At 43.0% G+C, this 19,309-nt stretch overlaps 1 protein-coding gene across 2 annotated transcripts in view; it reads left to right on the top strand.

Moving 5' to 3' along the window:
- The window catches only part of ADAMTSL3 (ADAMTS like 3), a 754,066-nt gene that overhangs the window by 393,503 nt on the left and 341,254 nt on the right, over positions 1 to 19,309 (top strand). For both annotated transcript variants that reach the window (XM_073618577.1, XM_073618575.1), the window contains exon 4: positions 11,625 to 11,752. In XM_073618577.1, coding sequence (XP_073474678.1) covers positions 11,625 to 11,752 — 128 coding nt within the window. The remainder of the gene's footprint in view (positions 1 to 11,624; positions 11,753 to 19,309) is intronic.

Here is a 19,309-nt window from a genome sequence, read left to right as displayed (position 1 = left end):
CCTGGCCAAGCCCTGTGGAGAGGTGCCCAGATGGTGGATTGGAAGGAGCATAAATACTGTAAGTCCTGGACAAAGGGGTCTTTTTCCAAGAGGAGGAGATCCCAGCCTAGACGACTGGCAGGCTTGCCATGTGTTTGCTGTTCATCGGGGTCTTGGATAGGCTAGCTGGGGGGGCTGTTCTGCTGAAAGTTGTTGGCGCTGGCTGGGGAACTTTCATCTGGGGGGATCTGTGTTCTTGGCTGTGGGTACAACTATGGGAAAAGACCCTAGGAAACTTTAACTGTGGTCTCCAGTGGGAGTAAGCACTACAAACATAATCTGAATGTAGTCAGTATATGTATTTATATTGTGCTGACAATTTACACAGCATTCTACATATTGTATGTTCACTATAATCTGTCCCTTCAAGGAGCTTACAATCTAAGGTCCCTACCTCACATGCATACAGGTCCAATTTTACAACATTTTTGTTGTTGCCACAATCATAGGAGGTGAAGGGAAATCTTCCAGTGGTAAAAGCTGTTCTGGTGACAACTGTCTAAAAGGGGATATCCCTTCAATTTGAAGAGCTCTCCTCCCCCTTTCTGTTGTTTCTCTAAGATGGTAAGTCAAAGGGTAACTTCACTTTCGCAGGGAAAAAAATAGCAAATAAAGATAAAATAATATAGCTTATACAATTGCAACACAAGTAATATTGTAATTGAATTTTATTTAAAAATATCTTTCCTTTTCAATCATCAGCCGCTGTAATTTGTAATGCTGTAAAATGCAATGCCTATGGCTACCTGGAGGTGTTCTGTACACAAAAACATCATTTCCAGCTTGTGTGATTGGCTCACTGATTTTCCCAGAAGTCTACACTAATATACAAGTCAAATTTCAGGCATCCCCTGCAACAAAAATGTCATTTTTGGTGAGATACTCCCAACAGGAACACATCTAAAGGGATTCAAGCCCAGCAGCTTTCTCATTAAAGCCCCGCAGGTGCAACAGCTGATTGATAATTATGAAACCACTCCCATTAGACTCACTCAGCACATGGGCACAGATAAACAAACAGTGATTTCTTCAGAATAACAAAAGGTAGGAATCTGCAACAAAGTTTTTTTAACCACTTCAATACAAGGCACTTACCCCCCTTCCTGCCAAGCCAATTTTCAGCTTTCAACGCTGTCGCTTTTTAAATGACAATTGCGCACCCATGCTACACTGTACCCAAACAATTTTTAATTTTTTCATTTTGTTCCCACAAATAGAGCTTTCTTTTGGTGGTATTTGATCACCTCTGCGGTTTTTATTTTTTTACTAAACAAATAAAAAAAGACCGAAAATTTTGAAAAAAATATGTTTTTCTTTTGTTTCTGATATAAAATTTTGTAAATAAGTACGTTTTCTCCTTCACTGATGGGCACTGATAAGGCGGCACTGACAGGCACTGATAAGGCAGCACTGATGATGTGGCACCAATGAGGTGGCACTGATGGGCACTAATAGGAGGCACTGATGGGTGGCACCGATATGCAGCACTGATGGGCATTGATAGGCGGTACTGATGGGCACTCATGGGTGGCACTGGTGGGCACTGATAGGTGACAATGATGGGCACTGAAAGGCTGCACTGATGGGTACTTATGGATGGCACTGATAGGTGGCACTGCTGGGCACTGATAAGCAGCACTGATGGGCACTGATACGTGGCAATATTAGATGGCACTGATAGGCATCACTGATGGCACTGACAGGCATTGCTCATGGGCACCGATTGCCATCTGCCTGAGCACTGATTGCCATCTGCCTGGGCATTGATTGCCATCTCCCAGGTAGTCCAGGGTGGCATACCGTTTGGGGTACCTTTGTGGGCATCCCTGGTGGTCTGGCGGCATCCCTGGTGGTCGTGGGTGGGCATCCGTGGGGGGACTGTGCTGATAAACAAAAAAACAGCTGTCTGTCTGTCAGACGCGAGTGAGGAAAAGCCGATCAACAGCTCTTCCTGTTTACATCGTGATCAGCCGTGATTGGACACGGCTGATCACATGGTAAAGAGCCTCTGTCAGAGGCTCTTCACCAAGATCAGTATAGCGGTGTGTCAGACTGACACGCCGCACCACTGATCACAGCGAAGCGTGCCCCCCCACAGGTGCGCGCCGGCAGTTATCCTGCAGGACGTCATATGACGCCCAATCAGGATAACTGAACCACCGCCCGGCCGTCATTCTACTACAGGGCGGGGCGGGAAGTGGTTAAAATCCTTGCACTGTACATAGATCACCCAGAGGGGAATGTTTTTCTCAACAAAAGTGGAGTTACGCTTTAAGGGAAATCTCCTTGGGGGGACATAGACAAAAAAAAACCTGACAAGAGTCTTAACCAAGAAACATTTTAAAAAGTTTTCGCTTTACGTACACTTTAAAGTGACACTAAAGATTTTTACATTTAAAAATAACAAACCTGTTATACTTATCTGCCCTTTGTAGTGGTTTTGCACAGAGCAGTCCGGATCCTCCTCTTCTTAGGTCCCTCATCGGCTCTTCTGGCCCCTCCCTCCTGCTGAGTGCCCCCACAGCAAACAGCTTGTTTTGGGGGCACCCGAGCTGAGCACTGCTCTGTATGGTTATTTAGACACAGAGCTGTGGTTCGGCCCCGCCCCCTCTCTCCTCATTGACTCACTGACATTGATTCGATGAATGAGGAGGGAGAGTCCCAGGCAGCCGAGACTCTCCTGCAACATTGCTGAATCAAGATGGGCTCAGGTAAGTATTAGGAGGGCTGAGGGCGGCTGCTGCACTCAGAAGGTTTTTTTTATCTTAATGCATATTACAACCACTTTAATTCTTCCGATTGCACTATACAGCCAAACGATGCTGAAATATTATACTAGTTGTTATTTCAGTATGTTGAATAATTAGATACATACATCTGTGTTCTGATTGCTGGGGACCTCTTTCAGGGAATTATACTTTTTTTTATCTAAAGTCAAACCAGTTATTGCATTCTACCTAGTATTACTCTCCCCTCTGTTACACATTCATATTTCCTTCATCTTGTTAAAATGTTCTGCTTCAAAAACTCTGTCTCTCATCAGGTGAACATGAGATTTTCCAGTGTTTTGGAACTAGAGGGTATAGGGCTGGGCCTGGGCTGTAACCAGCGTGTCACTTTTGTAGACTTTTTTTTATACCACTGTGAACTTAAATGCATAGATTTACAACCAAAAACAATGGCAATAATTTTTTATGCACTGTGTGCTTTGTTGTTTCCATACTGAGTTCCCAAATGTCAAAAGACTACAATCGTTATTATGTTTTCCATAGGTTTCCTTGCATTACTGTGTTGCTGATCTGAAGGTCGTAAAACTGTTAGAATGTTGATTCAATTACTTTTTTGTTGAAAACCGTTTGTCCTTCACCCAAAACTAGGCTAACCCAACTATTAATGAGTTTAATTCTAAATTGCTTTCAAAGCTTTTGCTGAAAACCCAAAAGACTACAGGGTTAAACATCAGCTGATTCAACTGGGGAGGAATCAGAGCACACATGATTTCTTCACAGGACAAAATACCAAAATACAGCCAGCACGGCCAATAAAAACACATTGTGATGCTTCAAATACCACTTGGATTAGTGCACAGATTGGCAAGGGAAATGCATTTCCCTTCAAACCCCAGTTTTATGGGTTTTTTTAAGCTTTTAAGGAAATCTTTGTAAAATGCAAGTATCTCGGTTAAAATATGCATTCAAGGAATGGACATTTGACTTTTTGACAAATAGGTTTACCATTTTCTTGCAGATATTACTGAAATATTGTCATTTGTCATTTAGATTGTGATAAAATAACCAGATTTTTTTACATTGTTTAATTCCATTTTGTGTTTATTTATTGAGTAAGAAAATGTAGATTTATTTTGCTCATGGTAGATGTCTATATCACTTCATAAAATGGACATACAAGTACCCTAAAGTCAGAATTTTTTTTATTTTTTTATAAAGTTACAAAAAAGTTTTTCTTTTTTTATTCTTGCTTCCATGATTGGACGTTGTCTTTTTGAAAACACCCCAACATTGGGGAAACACACCTCCCATGATGCTGCTAATCTGCAACTGAATTATTCTACTTTGAGAAACGCAATTATACTACTAGACCAGGGGTCTCCAAACTTTCTAAATTAAGGGCCAATCTACTGTCCTTCAGACTTTAGGGGGGGGCTGGACTGTGCCCAGTGGGAGTAAACAATGCTCAATCTTTGGTATTGGGGGGAGAAATAGTTGTTGATAGGAGGAATAGTGCCCTATTTTTGTTGTCAGTGGAAGGAATTAGGCCACATTGTTGGTGTCAGTGGAAGGAATTAGGCCACATTGTTGGTGTCAGTAGAAGGAATAGTGCCCCTTTGTTGGTGTCAGTGGCAGAAATTATGCCTCAAGGGCCGGATAAAGACAAGCAAAAGGCCACATCTGGCCCCAGGGCTGCAGTTTGGAGACCACTGTATGGAAACATCATCAATTGCCCATCTTATATTGTCATTGTTAAAGTTTAACTCCAGGTTTACTGTCCCTTTAACGAGTTTGTTTGGGCCAACTTGGCCCAAACAAACTCGTTAAAGGGACAGTAAACCTGGAGTTAGATTTTTATAACTTAAAGTGTAAGTTCAGCATTACAGAAAATCTGTAAGGTGATCTTACACTTGACTCCCTACCTATCCCCCCGGTCCGGCTGTACCTGAGGCCAGCGATCATCCACTAGGAGACATCGGGTCGCCGCTCAGGGAATTTGAAAACCTTGCAGCTTTCTCTCTTCTTCTCCCACGCTGACAGGACGGGCTAGGCCAATTAGAATGTCTCCTATACGTACCTTTACGAGGTACGTTTAGGAGATTTCAAATCCCCAGACTGGTGAAGCGGCGACCCAATGTCTCCTAGCAGGTGATCACCGGCCTCAGGTACAGCGGGACCTGGGAGGGGGGATGGGGAGGGGGTCCAGTGTAAGTTCACCTTACAGATTTTCCGTAAAGGTGAACTTACCCTTTAACTAAATGCAGCATCAACTATAATGTTCACATTGTTAATGTTCTTTTTTGTTGCTGATATTTGCAACAGTATGCATTATTTTCTGCAGCTAGGATGTTGATCTTTTTACATTACAGATCAGTAAATCTTTTTTTCCATTGCCTATATAATGTCATCAGGGCCATTATACTGTGTCTTAATATTGTATATTTTTGATTGCTATTGCATTCTTTTGCTTATAGTCAAATTGACAATAGTTAACAAAAACAGCCAAACATATTATTATCATTTTAAATCTTGGGCTTGAGTTGGGTCTACAGGACAGCCAAAGCTAAAACCTGGTGAGAGGAGTTGCACCTCTCTGTTTTAACAAACGAGAGTGTTCGATAGCTAATGGAATTAGCATTCTGATTCCTAAACCCTGTAATGTCACAGATGATGATACTACTGTGAGTCCATGAATCGAATCTCAACAGTCCATAACAGTAGTGAAGCGCTAAAGCAGGGGTCTTCAAACTATGGCCCTCCAGTTGTTCAGGAACTACAATTCCCATCATGCCTAGTCATGTCTGTGAATGTCAGAGTTTTACAATGCCTCATGGGACGTGTAGTTCTGCAACAGCTGGCGGGCCGTAGTTTGAGGATCCCTGCGCTAAAGCAACCCTTGTTCTGCCCTCACTGGTTCCTCGTGCTGGCCCCTACTTCACTACTGTATTCTATAGTGATGTGGGAGTTGGAAAGGAACCGGTGAGCATAGAGAGGGAACAGAAGATTGACACTTCGGGAACTGTCGGCTTCAGAAGAAACTTCACCCTGGGATTTCTCTTCTTTGGGGCAGTGTTTGGCAACATGGGTGACACCTTTCAATTGCTTCTTTACATGTACTTATTTTTTCAAGCTACTTTGTTTAAAAGACAGTGGTGCTTTAAAGCGAAAACGTGTATTTTGTAGAATAGCTAGCACTTTTATAAGCTGAACTTCAGGCAGGTATAAACACTATTGAATGCAGTTAGAGTATGTATTAATTAAAAAAAAAATGTATGTATCCTTAAATGCAACTAGTATAAGTACTTTATTCTATCTTCATATGAGCCTACTAGGCTAGAGGAGACTTAAGGCTCTGAGTCGGTCAGGCTCTCACAATTAAATGATGAGTGGGAACATGTTGACAGGAGGAGAGAGATGAAAGCAATGACCACATTAGTCTACTACTGCTCCTTTATTGGCTAGGGGCAGATTAGTGATCAATCTGTATTGGTGAACTGGAGTAGAGAAAAGTGAAGCCACCATCCTGGCCGTGCTGTCTGGCAGAGCTGTGTAAATCTCAGGACTGGTTAGAAAAGTTACGGATCCTCTAGAAAATAAAATAACATGTATTTCAATTATTTCTTTAACTTTTTATCTAGAGTTCAGCTTTAAAGTGCACCTGTATGATTTACATTTTTCACAAGCTGTAAAGGAGCTTTAAAACAAGCCACCACTGTGCAGCTGCACATAGGGTAAGAAATCCATTCCCAGAGAGCACAACAAAGACTCTAAAGTTGGACTCATTCAGTTTGCAACAGCTTAGAAACAAATGCAGTGTTTACATAAGGTCACGTTGACACGAGTGGTATCTGTTCAGATGGATCCCCAGCTGAGACGGATGAAAACTGTATAGATGTCACATATTTAACATCCATGTCCCATCGGATTTTTTCTCCATGGTAAAAATGGACCCATGTAATCCTTATGGGCAGGGGGATGTAAGCAGACTTTGTCTGCTTATTTATGCCCAGCTTCGATCTGATTAGCAGAGTCGAACACAAACGTTTTTTTACTTTATTCGATAGACCTAAACAGACCTGGAAGTTGGTGAATATAGGTGGATGTGAGTTTGTATACATCTCCCCACCCATAGGGATGTATTGCTGTCCGTTTTGATCCATGTAATCATGAGTCAAAAAAAGGAACATAAGGACAGTCTTGTGAAAGAAGCCTTAAATTGCTGGCAGGCCACCAAGATTCTGAAATAGAAGGTAACAGTTAATGGGCTTAGATTTCAGTGGCTGTGAATTCTAAAGATGAATTTCTCCACAAAACATATAACTACAGAGGTAAATGAAGGCTTGTTCAGAATATGTAAATGCATTAGTGTTTATAATTTGGGCACAGGTTCACTTTAAGTTACTATAATACATATATTACAACTTCATATATAAAATAATTGTATCATAGACTCTAACAGACTGGAGGATTGGGCTTATAGGCATAAATGTAATTTACACACTACAGTCTTCTATAATTCATGTAGATAAATGTATATTGGGTATCACGCTCTCATGTACCATTTAAATAGAATCTTGTTTAAAAAATTTTTCTCATCGCATTTTGCCTATAATTAATGAAGCAAATTTGTGCTGTAATATAGCATATTTACATAAAAACAGCAATTATTGCTCAGAGTTTTTCAGTAAGTGTCTGCTTTGTGTCATGGCAAGCAATTTAGCCGAAACCATACATTTCATGAAATAGCTGTGAACAATAAATCATTAATTTTGTGCTGTTCGGGCCAGTCTGGTTCTCGTCAGCTGGTGACTGCCTAGGAAGGATTTCTGAGTTCTCTCACGAGATGACTGGCTGCACCATGCACAATACAAGCAGTTCTGGGCACTGAGAGGAAGGCTTTGCTGCCTAAATAAACACTAACCACGACAATTAGGAATAATTAGACCACTTAATAATTTCCAACTAAATACATATACACGTACGCTGTATCCGTGCCTTTTCTGGATTATAAAGCACTCATCGGTTGGATTTACATGTGATTAGATGATAATTATAATTGAAGTATACTTGTAACAATAGACAGAAGAAAACTGGTTTATGGGGTAGAAATGTGCTGGATCAAAATCTACAGCTGATTTTTTTTTTTCGGTTTTATTTATATCAAGTTAAAATGGAATTTCTAGAGTACCACCACCTTTAACCACTTCAGCCCCGGAAGGATTTGCCCCCCTTAATGACCAGGCCATTTTTTGCAATACAGCACTGCGTCGCTTTAATTGACAATTGCGCGGTCGTACAACGTTGTACCCAAACAAAATTGATGTCCTTTTTTTCCCACAAATAGAGCTTTCTTTTGATGGTATTCTGCGTTTTTTATTTTTTGCACTAAAAAACAAAAAAAGAGCGATAATTTTGAAAAAAAAAAAAACAATATTTTTTACTTTTTGCTATAGTAAATATCCCCCCAAAAATTAAAAAACAAATTTCTTCATCAGTTTAGGCCAATATGTATTCTTCTACATATTTTTTGGAAAATAAATTACAATAAGCGTATATTGATAGGTTTGCGCAAAAGTTATAGCATCTACAAAATAGGGGATAGATTTATGGCATTTTTTTTCTTTTTACTAGTAATGGTGGCGATTTGTGATTTTCAGCGGGACTGCGACATTGCGGCTGACAGATCGGATACTTTTGACACATTTTTGGGATCGTTGACATTTATACAGTGATCGGTGCTATAAAAATGCACTGATTACTGTGTAAATGTCACTGGCAGGGAAGGGGTTAACAAGGGGTTAAATGTCTTAAATGTGTTCCCTGGGGGGTGTTTCTAACTGTGGGGGGATAGGACTGACTGAAGGAGGAGAGAGATCGCTGTTCCTGATCACTAGGAACAGCAGATCTGTCTCTCCTCCCCTGTCAGAACGGGGATCTCTTTTTCTTTTTTTACATTGACAGATCCCCGTCCTGGCTCTCTGTGAAGCAATCGCGGGTGGCAGGTGGACATCGCGGCCACCGGCCACGCGCACCGGCTCCGGCATCGCGCAGCACGTGCCCAGTATCGCTCTTAAAGCGGCCTACGTTCATCTACAGCGATTCGCCCAGGAGAGCCAACCTGCTGTAGTATAATCACGGAGGCTGGTCTTAAAGTGGTTAAAGTGCATGTCATGTGGCACTAAACTTTTGTATGGAGTGCTAGAACCCCTATTAAAGTAAAAGTTTTTTTTTTTTTATAAATAAAACATTGACAGGTAGGTTTTTATACCAAAGAGCCACTATAGTGTTGATTTTCTTATTTTAATGAATGAGGTGAAGCTCTGCTGACTTCCATCATCAAATCATGTGGAAGAAAATATACTTTTTTTTTTTTTAATGGTAATAGACATTATTGGGTATTCTTTCCAAAGTGAGGTTTCACCACACTCACTAAGCTAAGGGAAAATTCCTTTCAACATGCACAACCTATTTGCCTTTAGTAAATCAACCTCTGCATGTCACTTTTGTCATAATTGCTTCTCCCTGCCTGTCAGTGTTTGTGTACTCTGAGCCACGCATGCGCAGGGTGGGAGTTATGACATCCTGACCCAGTCGCTCAAAAGGCTTAAAGTTGTTGAACCCAGAAGAAGCCCATGAGAAGATGGAAGCATCGGGGCTGCCTCCTAACTAATCTCACCCCCCCACCACTGCCACTGATCCTATCAACCCCCCAGCATTGTCAGTGATCACTCCCCGCCTCCCCCAGCATTGCCACTGATCCCAGGAGTCGTAGGATCCCTAGGAGTTTTCTGTCTATTGATGGGCCCCCTTACCTCCCCAGTCCATGGTGTGCAGGCAGTGAGGAGATGATAAACAGAAAAGTCAGTGCTACTACCCATACACACATAGATAGCAGAGCTCCCGGGTGCTCGATCCACAGTCGCTGGCTGAGTAAAGTAATGAAAGAAAAGTGAGCAGCACTTCGGGTGTAACTCTTTAAAAAATCTTTATTTTTATTGACAAGCCACAGTAAACAAACGCAGATAAAGAGAGTTGGCGCGTTTCAGCCTATAAGGCCTTAGTCATAACCCAGTGAGGAGATGATGTGCTGTAACCTTTAGCAACCAATCAGTGAGCAGTAATGATGTGCACTAACCTCTTGCAACCAATCATTGAGCGGTAAGGATTTGTAGTAACCTCAGGCTACCAATCAGTAAGGAGTGACATGTGCAGTAACCTCTAGCAACCAATTAGTGAGTGGTATGGATGTCCAGTAACCTCTAGCAACCAAACAGTGAGCAGTATTGATGTACAGTAATCTCTAGGAACCAATCAACAAGCAGAAGGCATGTGCTGTAACCTCTAGTAAAAAATCAGTGAGCCATAATTGTGTTTTGTAACCCTCTAGCAGGCATTTTGTGAGCAGTAACGACTCTGCTTGATCTGATTCAGTCTGATTTTGAGTCTTGCTGCTATTTATTGTATGTCCCAGAGCAGGTGGAGAGCAAAATTGCATTGAAGGAGGGGGGTGCAAGAAAATGTTTGCCCAGGGTCCAATCAATATTAAAGACTGTCCTGATGGTCAGCAGTGGATCCATGAACAGATCTCCTGCTGAATTGGTGCTGAACAGTATTGTATTTCACTTTTGTGAGATCTATAATTTTTCCTGCCTGAGCAGCACCAAAAATGCAGCTTCCAATTGAATTGACTGAAAATCACGGTAAAATCGCAGAAAAAAAGGAAACAGCAATTTGCATTGTAGGTGTATTTTTGAGTCACATGTCCATTTTTCACAGGTACCGGCAACCCAAAAAGCGCACCAGAAACGCAAAGGAAACGCATCTGAAACACAGCAAAATCGGGGTAAAAAACGCATTTGCTACAGAGCAGTGTGAAAGGGCCCTAAAGTTTTGTACACACGGCCTGATAAACGGCCCCTGTGTACAGCTGTCTGTTCTACAGAAGCGGGTTTCACAACCAGCTTCGATCGAACAGACATACTGGAAAACCGGCATTCAAGCAGCACTAGCAGCCAATGGCTAATAAGTGTGTTCTGGTGGGGGCATGTCTGTCAGAACGCAATAGCACAGCGGGGAAGATTGCTGCACTAGCAGTGCTTTTTAGCCCGCTGGGTTGAACGAAAAAAAAAAAAAAACATCTAGTGTGTACCTGACTTTACACTTGTGATTGACCAATAATGTTAAAGTGGAGTTCCACCCAAAAATGGAACTTCCACTTTTTGTATTCCTCCCCCCCTCCGGTGTCACATTTGGCACCTTTCAGGGGGGAGGAGGGCGCCGATACCTGTCTAATACAGGTATTTGCTCCCACTTCCTGGCATAGATCACCGCAGCGCTTGCGGTGATCTATGCCACTTCCAGTGCCTACCCCGTCCTCCCCCGCTGTATTCTGGGAGAAACACAGGTCCCAGAACACAGCAGGGACCTGAGAGGACGCGCAGCACAACTCGCACATGTGCAGTAGGGGACGAGGAAGTGAAGCCGCACAGCTTCACTTCCTTATTCCCTTACAGAGGATGGCAGTGGCAGCAGCCGAGAGCCGAAAGATGGATTGGCTTCAGCTGCTGACATCGCGGGCGCCCTGGACAGGTAAGTGTCCATATATTAAAAGTCAGCAGCTGCAGTATTTGTAGCTGCTGGCTTTTAATATTTTTTTTTCAGCGAACCTCCGCTTTAAAGACATCTTCAGAAACAATATTGTTTTCATTCTTGTTTATATTCTTTATTATTGTTGTATTTTTTCCTAGACTTGCACTTATTTTTATATCGCATGTACACTTTAAATACATTTTTTTTTTAAATACCAACTCATGCAAATCATGAATACCATCAAAACCAAATGTATTTTTGTTACAGACATCCAGAATTACCCGATCTGACAACGACAAAGACATTGGCTGGGATGCCTGGGGCACCTGGAGTGACTGTTCTCGTACCTGTGGGGGAGGCGCATCCTACTCTTTGCGGAGATGTCTCAATGGCCGGTAAGGTTTTATGTTTTTGTTTTAATTACACATATGATCCATGTAGTAAGTGGTTAAGAGAAGGCAGCTCATAATGGTTACCAAAAAATGCATCTTCATAAACATGAGTTGCACCTCATTGAAACATTGATATATTAATGTTTATGATTCTTCACTTCAAGGCCCATAAGTGGGTGTGAATTATTTACACCAATCATCAATGACTACTCACCTAGTATTGAGAAGGTCGCCCTTTTGCTCTCGTATCTTGCACCATGCCATCAGTAGCAGATCTTATATGGCCTGTAAGTTGTGAGGTGGGGCCTCCATGGATCAGACTTGTTTTTCCAGCACATCCCACAGATGCTCGATTGAATTGAGATCTGGAGAGTATTAGGAGGACAAGTCAACACCTCAAACTTGTTGAACCATTTTGGCAGGGAGCATTACCCTGCTGAAAGAGACCACTGCCGTCAAGAAATACTGTTTCCATGAAGAGATATACTTGGTCAGTAACAATATTTAGGTAGGTGGTATGTGTTAACCACTTGACCATTTTTTGCGATATGGCACTGCGTTACTTTAACCACTTCAGCCCCGGAAGGATTTTCCCCCTTCCTGACCAGAGCACTTTTTACAATTTGGCACTGCGTCGCTTTAACTGCTAATTGCGCAGTCATGCAATGCTGTACCCAAACTAAATTTGCGTCCTTTTCTTCCCACAAATAGAGCTTTCTTTTGTTGGTATTTGATCACCTCTGCCGTTTTTATTTTTTGCGCTATAAATGGAAAAAGACTGAAAATTTTGAAAAAAAAATGATATTTTCTACTTTTTGTTATAAAAAAAATCCAATAAACTCAATTTTAGTCATACATTTAGGCCAAAATGTATTTGGCCACATGTCTTTGGTAAAAAAAAATGTCAATAAGTGTATATTTATTGGTTTGCGCAAAAGTTATAGCGTCTACAAGCTAGGGTACATTTTCTGGAATTTACACAGCTTTTAGTTTATGACTGCCTATGTCATTTCTTGAGGTGCTAAAATGGCAGGGCAGTACAAACCCCCCCCCCCCCAAATGACCCCATTTTGGAAAGTAGACACCCCAAGGAAATTGTTGAGAGGCATGTTGAGCCCATTGAATATTAATTTTTTTTGTCCCAAGTGATTGAATAATGACAACAAAAAAAAAAAAATACAAAAAGTTGTCACTAAATGATATATTGCTCACACAGACCATAGGCATATGTGGAATTGCACCCCAAAATACATTCAGCTGCTTCTGAGTACGGGGATACCACATGTGTGGGACTTTTTGGGAGCCTAGCCGGGGGCCCCGAAACCAATCACCGCCTTCAGGATTTCTAAGGGCGTACATTTTTGATTTCACTCCTCACTACCTATCACAGTTTTGAAGGCCATAAAATGCCCAGATGGCACAAACCCCCCCAAATGACCCCATTTTGGAAAGTAGACACCCCAAGCTATTTGCTGAGAGGCATGTTGAGTCCATGGAATATTTTATATTTTGACACAAGTTGCGGGAAAGTGACAATTTTTTTTTTTTTGCACAAAGTTGTCACTAAATGATATATTGCTCACACAGGCCATGGGCATATGTGGAATTGCACCCCAAAATACATTTAGCTGCTTCTCCTGAGTATGGAGATACCACATGTGTGGGACTTTTTGGGAGCCTAGCCTCGTACGGGGCCCCGAAAACCAATCACCGCCTTCAGGATTTCTAAGGGTGTAAATTTTTGATTTCACTCTTCACTGCCTATCACAGTTTCGGAGGCCATGGAATGCCCAGGTGGCACAAACCCCCCCAAATGACCCCATTTTGGAAAGTAGACACCCCAAGCTATTTGCTGAGAGGCATGGTGAGTATTTTGCAGCTCTCATTTGTTTTTGAAAATGAAGAAAGACAAGAAAAAACTTTTTTTTTTTTCTTTTTTCAATTTTCAAAACTTTGTGACAAAAAGTGAGGTTTGCAAAATACTCACTATACCTCTCAGCAAATAGCTTGGGGTGTCTACTTTCCAAAATAGGGTCATTTGGGGGGTGGGTTTGTGCCACCTGGGCATTCCATTGCCTCCGAAACTGTGATAGGCAGTGAAGAGTGAAATCAAAAATTTACGCCCTTAGAAAGCGATGCTTGGTTTTCGGGGTCCCGTATGCGGCTAGGCTCCCAAAAAGTCTCACACATGTGGTATCCCCTTACTCAGGAGAAGCAACAGAATGTATTTTGGGGTGTAATTTCACATATTCCCATGGCATGTTTGAGCAATATATCATTTAGTGACAACTTTGAGCAAAAAAAAAAAAAAATTTGTCTCTTTCCCGCAACTTGTGTCACAATATAAAATATTCCATGGACTCGACATGCCTCTCAGCAAATAGCTTGGGGTGTCTACTTTCCAAAATGGGGTCATTTGGGGGGGTTTTGAACTGTCCTGGCATTTTATGCACAACATTTAGAAGCTTATGTCACACATCACCCACTCTTCTAACCACTTGAAGACAAAGCCCTTTCTGACACTTATTGTTTACATGAAAAAATTATTTTTTTTGAAGAAAATTACTTTGAACCCCCAAACATTATATATTTTTTAAAGCAAATGCCCTACAGATTAAAATGGTGGGTGTTTCATTTTTTTTTTCACACAGTATTTGCGCAGCGATTTTTCAAACGCATTTTTTGGGGAAAAAACACACTTTTTAAAATTTTAATGCACTAAAACACACTATATTGCTCAAATGTTTGATGAAATAAAAAAGATGATCTTAGGGCGAGTACATGGATACCAAACATGACATGCTTTAAAATTGCGCACAAACGTGCAGTGGCAACAAAATAAATACATTTTTAAAAGCCTTTAAAAGCCTTTACAGGTTACCACTTTAGATTTACAGAGGAGGTCTACTGCTAAAATTACTGCCCTCGATCTGACCTTCGTGGTGATACCTCACATGCATGGTGCAATTGCTGTTTACATCTGACGCCAAACCAACGCTTGCGTTCGCCTTAGCGCGAGAGCAGGGGGGGACAGGGGTGCTTTTTTTATCTTATTTTTAAACTGTTCCTTTCATTTTTTTTTTTAATCATTTTTATTGTTATCTCAGGGAATGTAAATATCCCCTATGATCGCAATAGGTAGTGACAAGTACTCTTTTTTGAAAAAATTGGGGTCTATTAGACCTTAGATCTCTCCTCTGCCCTCAAAGCATCTGACCACACCAAGATCGGTGTGATAAAATGCTTTCCCAATTTCCCAATGGCGCTGTTTACATCCGGCGTTATCTAAGTCATGAAATGCTCGTAGCTTCCGGTTTCTTAGGCCATAGAGATGTTTGGAGCCACTCTGGTCTCTGATCAGCTCTATGGTCAGCTAGCTGAATCACCGGCTGCATTCTCAGGTTCCCTGTTGAGACAGGAGAGCCAGAGAAAAACACTGAAGTCGTGGGGGGGCATTCCCTCCCACTGCTTGTAAAAGCAGTCTAGAGGCTAATTAGCCGCTAGGATTGCTTTTACATGAAAGCCGACCGCTGGCTGAAAAGAATGATACCAAGATGATACCTAAACCTGCAGGCATCATTCTGGTATAACCACTTAAAGTTGTGAATGGCGTACCTGAAGACAAAAAAATGGTTAACAATAAAACACAGTAAACGGTAAAAGTTTTAAAAGGTTTTTTAGTATAAAAAATTGCATAGCTGAAAAGCAAACATGATAAAACATAATAACAATAAAATATTGCAGAATAGAATTTTTAAAATTTTTTTTACACTTTTTTTTGTAACTAACTTTTATAACTGTAACCGGTTCCAGATTCGGGTCTCTCAAAATGCGATGGCATCTTGGGAGACCCTGTGAAAGTGTGCCTAGTCTGTGCAATGCTGTACCCTACGCTAATACGCAACTAGTGCATGGTAGCGTTCAGGACAGGAGGGAAAATAATAGCGGGTGTCACGCCTATATCTGCGCTTGCTGCAGACACAACATCTTTTTTGGGGGGGTTCGCTGGGTAGGGGTACTCGGGAGGACATAAAGAAAATGCCTCTCGTGCAGCCGACTGCATTTGGTTGGGGATGTGAATGGGGGAAGTACGGGTGCTGCAGAAGTGGTGGGTTCCCAATTAGGATTGGCGAATGCTGCAGGAAGGGCACTATGGGCATGACGGGCCTGTGTTTGTCTTCTTGGTGGCAGTGGGACACTACTTGCGCTTGCCACCTCACCAGCTTGAACTGCACTTATGGGACTCGCCATGTCACCAAGTGTTACTGCAGTGCTGGTTTGACTACGACCGGGGTGTACTAGGCCGCTGGTGCTTGCCAGTTCACCAAAACGCTACCAAAACAACTGTTAGCGATCGCAGGGATCAGGCCTGACTCTGCGAATGCTGCAGTTATGCGTTTAGTGTTTTGTAAGTGACAGTGATCGATCGATACTGCATTTGGGTGGGCTGGGCTGGGCCGGGCGGAGGGGCAAAACGCAGGTGCTAGCAGGTATCTGGGCTGATCCCGCTAACACTGCGTTTTTGGGAACCCTAAACTGCTGGGGACGATAGTATAGATCTGATCGGATCAGATATTGATCCGTTCAGATACTATACCACTAAGGGAGGCGTATGCTGCGTGCGTGGGTGTTAGCGGTATTGGCGCTAATCTGACACTGCCTGGGGCGACGCATATCACCTCCGGGCGATCAGGGGGCTAAACCTTTATTCGGTAATAAACGGCGGGTGCCCTGACACTATAAAAAATAAACGAACTAACCAGCGTCACCCGTAACAGTTATACGGTGATCAGTGGTGAAAGGGTTAACTAGGGGGCAATCAAGGGGTTAAAACATTTATTAGGTAGTATATGGGGGTCCCTGACGCTATAAAATGCTGACGACGAACCTAAATATTTACCTCCCTAACTAGCGTCACCAGTGACACTAATACAGCGATCAGAAAAATGATTGCTTAGCGACACTGGCGACGGGGGGTGATCAAGGGGTTAAAACTTTCTTGGGGGGGTTAGGGGGGTATCCTAGACCTAAAGGGGGCTAACCCTAACTGCCCTACCACACTAACTGTCACAAACTGACACCATGCAGTAATCAGAAAAAAAAAAAAACTGCTTGGTGTCAGTGTGACAGGGGGGGGGGGTGATCGGGGGGTGATCGGGGGGTAATCAGGGGGGGGATCGGGGGTGTAATGTGTGCCTGGCATGTTCTACTGTGTGTGTGTTGTGCACTCACATTCCAGTCTTCTCTCCTCGGCGCCGGAACGGAAAATGCCGAGCCGAGGAGAGATGATATAATTTCCTCTGCCTCTGTGTACAATACAGAGGCAGGGAAATGATCCCATTGGCTGGGAGCGATTGCGAGGGGGGCCACGAATGGATGGCCTCCCCCTCACCTCCGATTGCCGGGGAAGATTTGCCGACTGCTGCAGGCACCGGGGGGGGGTCCGATCGGACCCCCCACCCGCGGGCAGGCAAGGACGTACCTGTAAGTCCTTTTGCCTGCCCGTGCCATTCTGCCGACGTACATCGTCGTGCGGCGGTCGGCAACTAGTTAACTGACAATTGTGCGGTTGTGCGGCGCTGTACACAAATAAAATGTATGTCCTTTTTTCCAAAAAAATAGAGCTTTCTTTTGGTGGTATTTGATCACCCCTGTGTTTTTTAATTTTTGTGCTATACCCACAGATTGGTTGGTGCGGCAGCCAATCGCAGCACAGCTGGGGCGACGGGGGGGGGTGCGGGCGCAGATTGGCCTCCCTGCCGCAGTATGTCTACGGTAGGCAGTCCGCAAGAGATTAAAGTAACATCCACATGAATGGCAGGACACAAAGTTTCCCAGCAGAACATTGCCCAAAGCATCATGCTGCCTCTGCCGGATTGCCTTCTTCCCATACTGCATCCTGGTGCCATCTCTTCCCCAGGTAAGTGATGCACACACCTGAAGGAACACAAGAGGGCGCCAGCTCAGTGCAGTATCATTAGTAATAAAAAAGAACAAATACACACTTACAGAAAACAAGGTAAAACCGCATGTACTTAGCCATGTGCAGGGAGGCAATCTATCCCGAGGAGCCACAAGAGACTGCCAACAGCGCGCTATCTCTGAATGGGAAGCCAAATCCACCAATCCTGGAAGTTGCAAGTACCACCCTGGAGTGCAGAAGCGGATATGATGTCACACTGTGGGTAGGGAGTTGCTATGGTAACTTGTTTTGGAGCTTCTATTGGCTTCTTTCTCAAACCATTCTTCATTTTTTAATCATTAGGGGACCCTGCTGCCTAATATATCCCACCAATTTTCAGATGTCATTGGAACGAGATAATCAATATTTTTATATATATATATATATATATATATATATATATATATATATATATATATAATACAGAGGAGCCCAGGGGGGAGGGGGTATTTAAGCAGCCCACTCACCTGTGTTCCTTGTCAGTTCCAGTGCACGATACTACACATCACTAGGCCGACTCTCCCCAGCTCACTCCGTGTTTGTGAGCCTGTGCGTTTGATCACAAGTGTATTGCGGCTTCTCAGTTTGTGGTCTTCGTCGGCAGTTCTCGCTCGCTGTTGCACGTAGGATTCAAACCTTTTTTTTGCTTCATACGCAATGTTATGGTTCATTATGTTTCCTATCCCGCATCCCTTTCGTACTTAGCTGCCTCAGAGTTGTTGTCGGTCGTCTCCTGACATCATTCAGCACAGGCGTAGTAGATTCGTAGGTTCCCTCTGCCTTGTTTGTCATTCCATCCACAAACATACGATTCGTTCATTGATCCAAGGCAGAGGGAAATGTTAGAAGGCTGGCCATTGGCTAGCCTGTATTTGTAGGGGCCTTATAATACCCACTCCGATAGCATTTCTGGGTTCAGGAGAGCAGTCGACGCGTCATTTCCGGTTCCGGGTAACAGCGCCTCTGGCTGATCAGCGTGAACGAGCTGCTCCGATGTGTCTGGGGGTTTGTATGTGTTTCTTGGCAGCTGAGTCAGCATGCATAGCTCTGGTCTTACTCTCGGCTTTATTCCAGGATCACAGGTGATGGCTTTCCCGTGTTTCGGCCGACGGGCTTTACTTCAGGGAGAACGCCTCTCTCGTCTCCTGCTCTCTTCAGCAGACTTAGCCATCCAGTATATTTTACAGACGGGCAAGGGCATGTGCTTGTCTAAAGCAGACATTTCGGATGCCTTCAAAATTCTCCCCATTAAATTGCCTCTCTGGCAATGGTATGGGTTCAAATGGCGGGAGCGTTATTACTTTGCTACCAAGTTGATGTTTGGCTCCAAGAGCAGTCCTTGGCTCTTCAATACATTTGCCTCAGCACTTAATTGGGTTTTGTCTTCTCAGATGGGGTGTGGCAAGGTCATTTATTACTTGGATGACTTCTTGTACGAAAGCCCGGCACAGCCTCCTAAAGACCTTGCAGCACTCACTGAATTATTCAGGGATCTAAACATCCCCTTAACTGCCTATAAGATTGATGGGCCTTTCACTGTGATTACCTTTTTAGGTATCACCTTGGACACTGTCCGCATAATCGCCAGTCTGCCTCAG

This window comes from Aquarana catesbeiana, linkage group LG03 (genome assembly GCF_042186555.1).
Source record: "Aquarana catesbeiana isolate 2022-GZ linkage group LG03, ASM4218655v1, whole genome shotgun sequence".
NCBI classification, from domain to species: Eukaryota; Metazoa; Chordata; class Amphibia; order Anura; family Ranidae; genus Aquarana; species Aquarana catesbeiana.
This window is presented reverse-complemented; position numbering and strand designations above follow the sequence as displayed.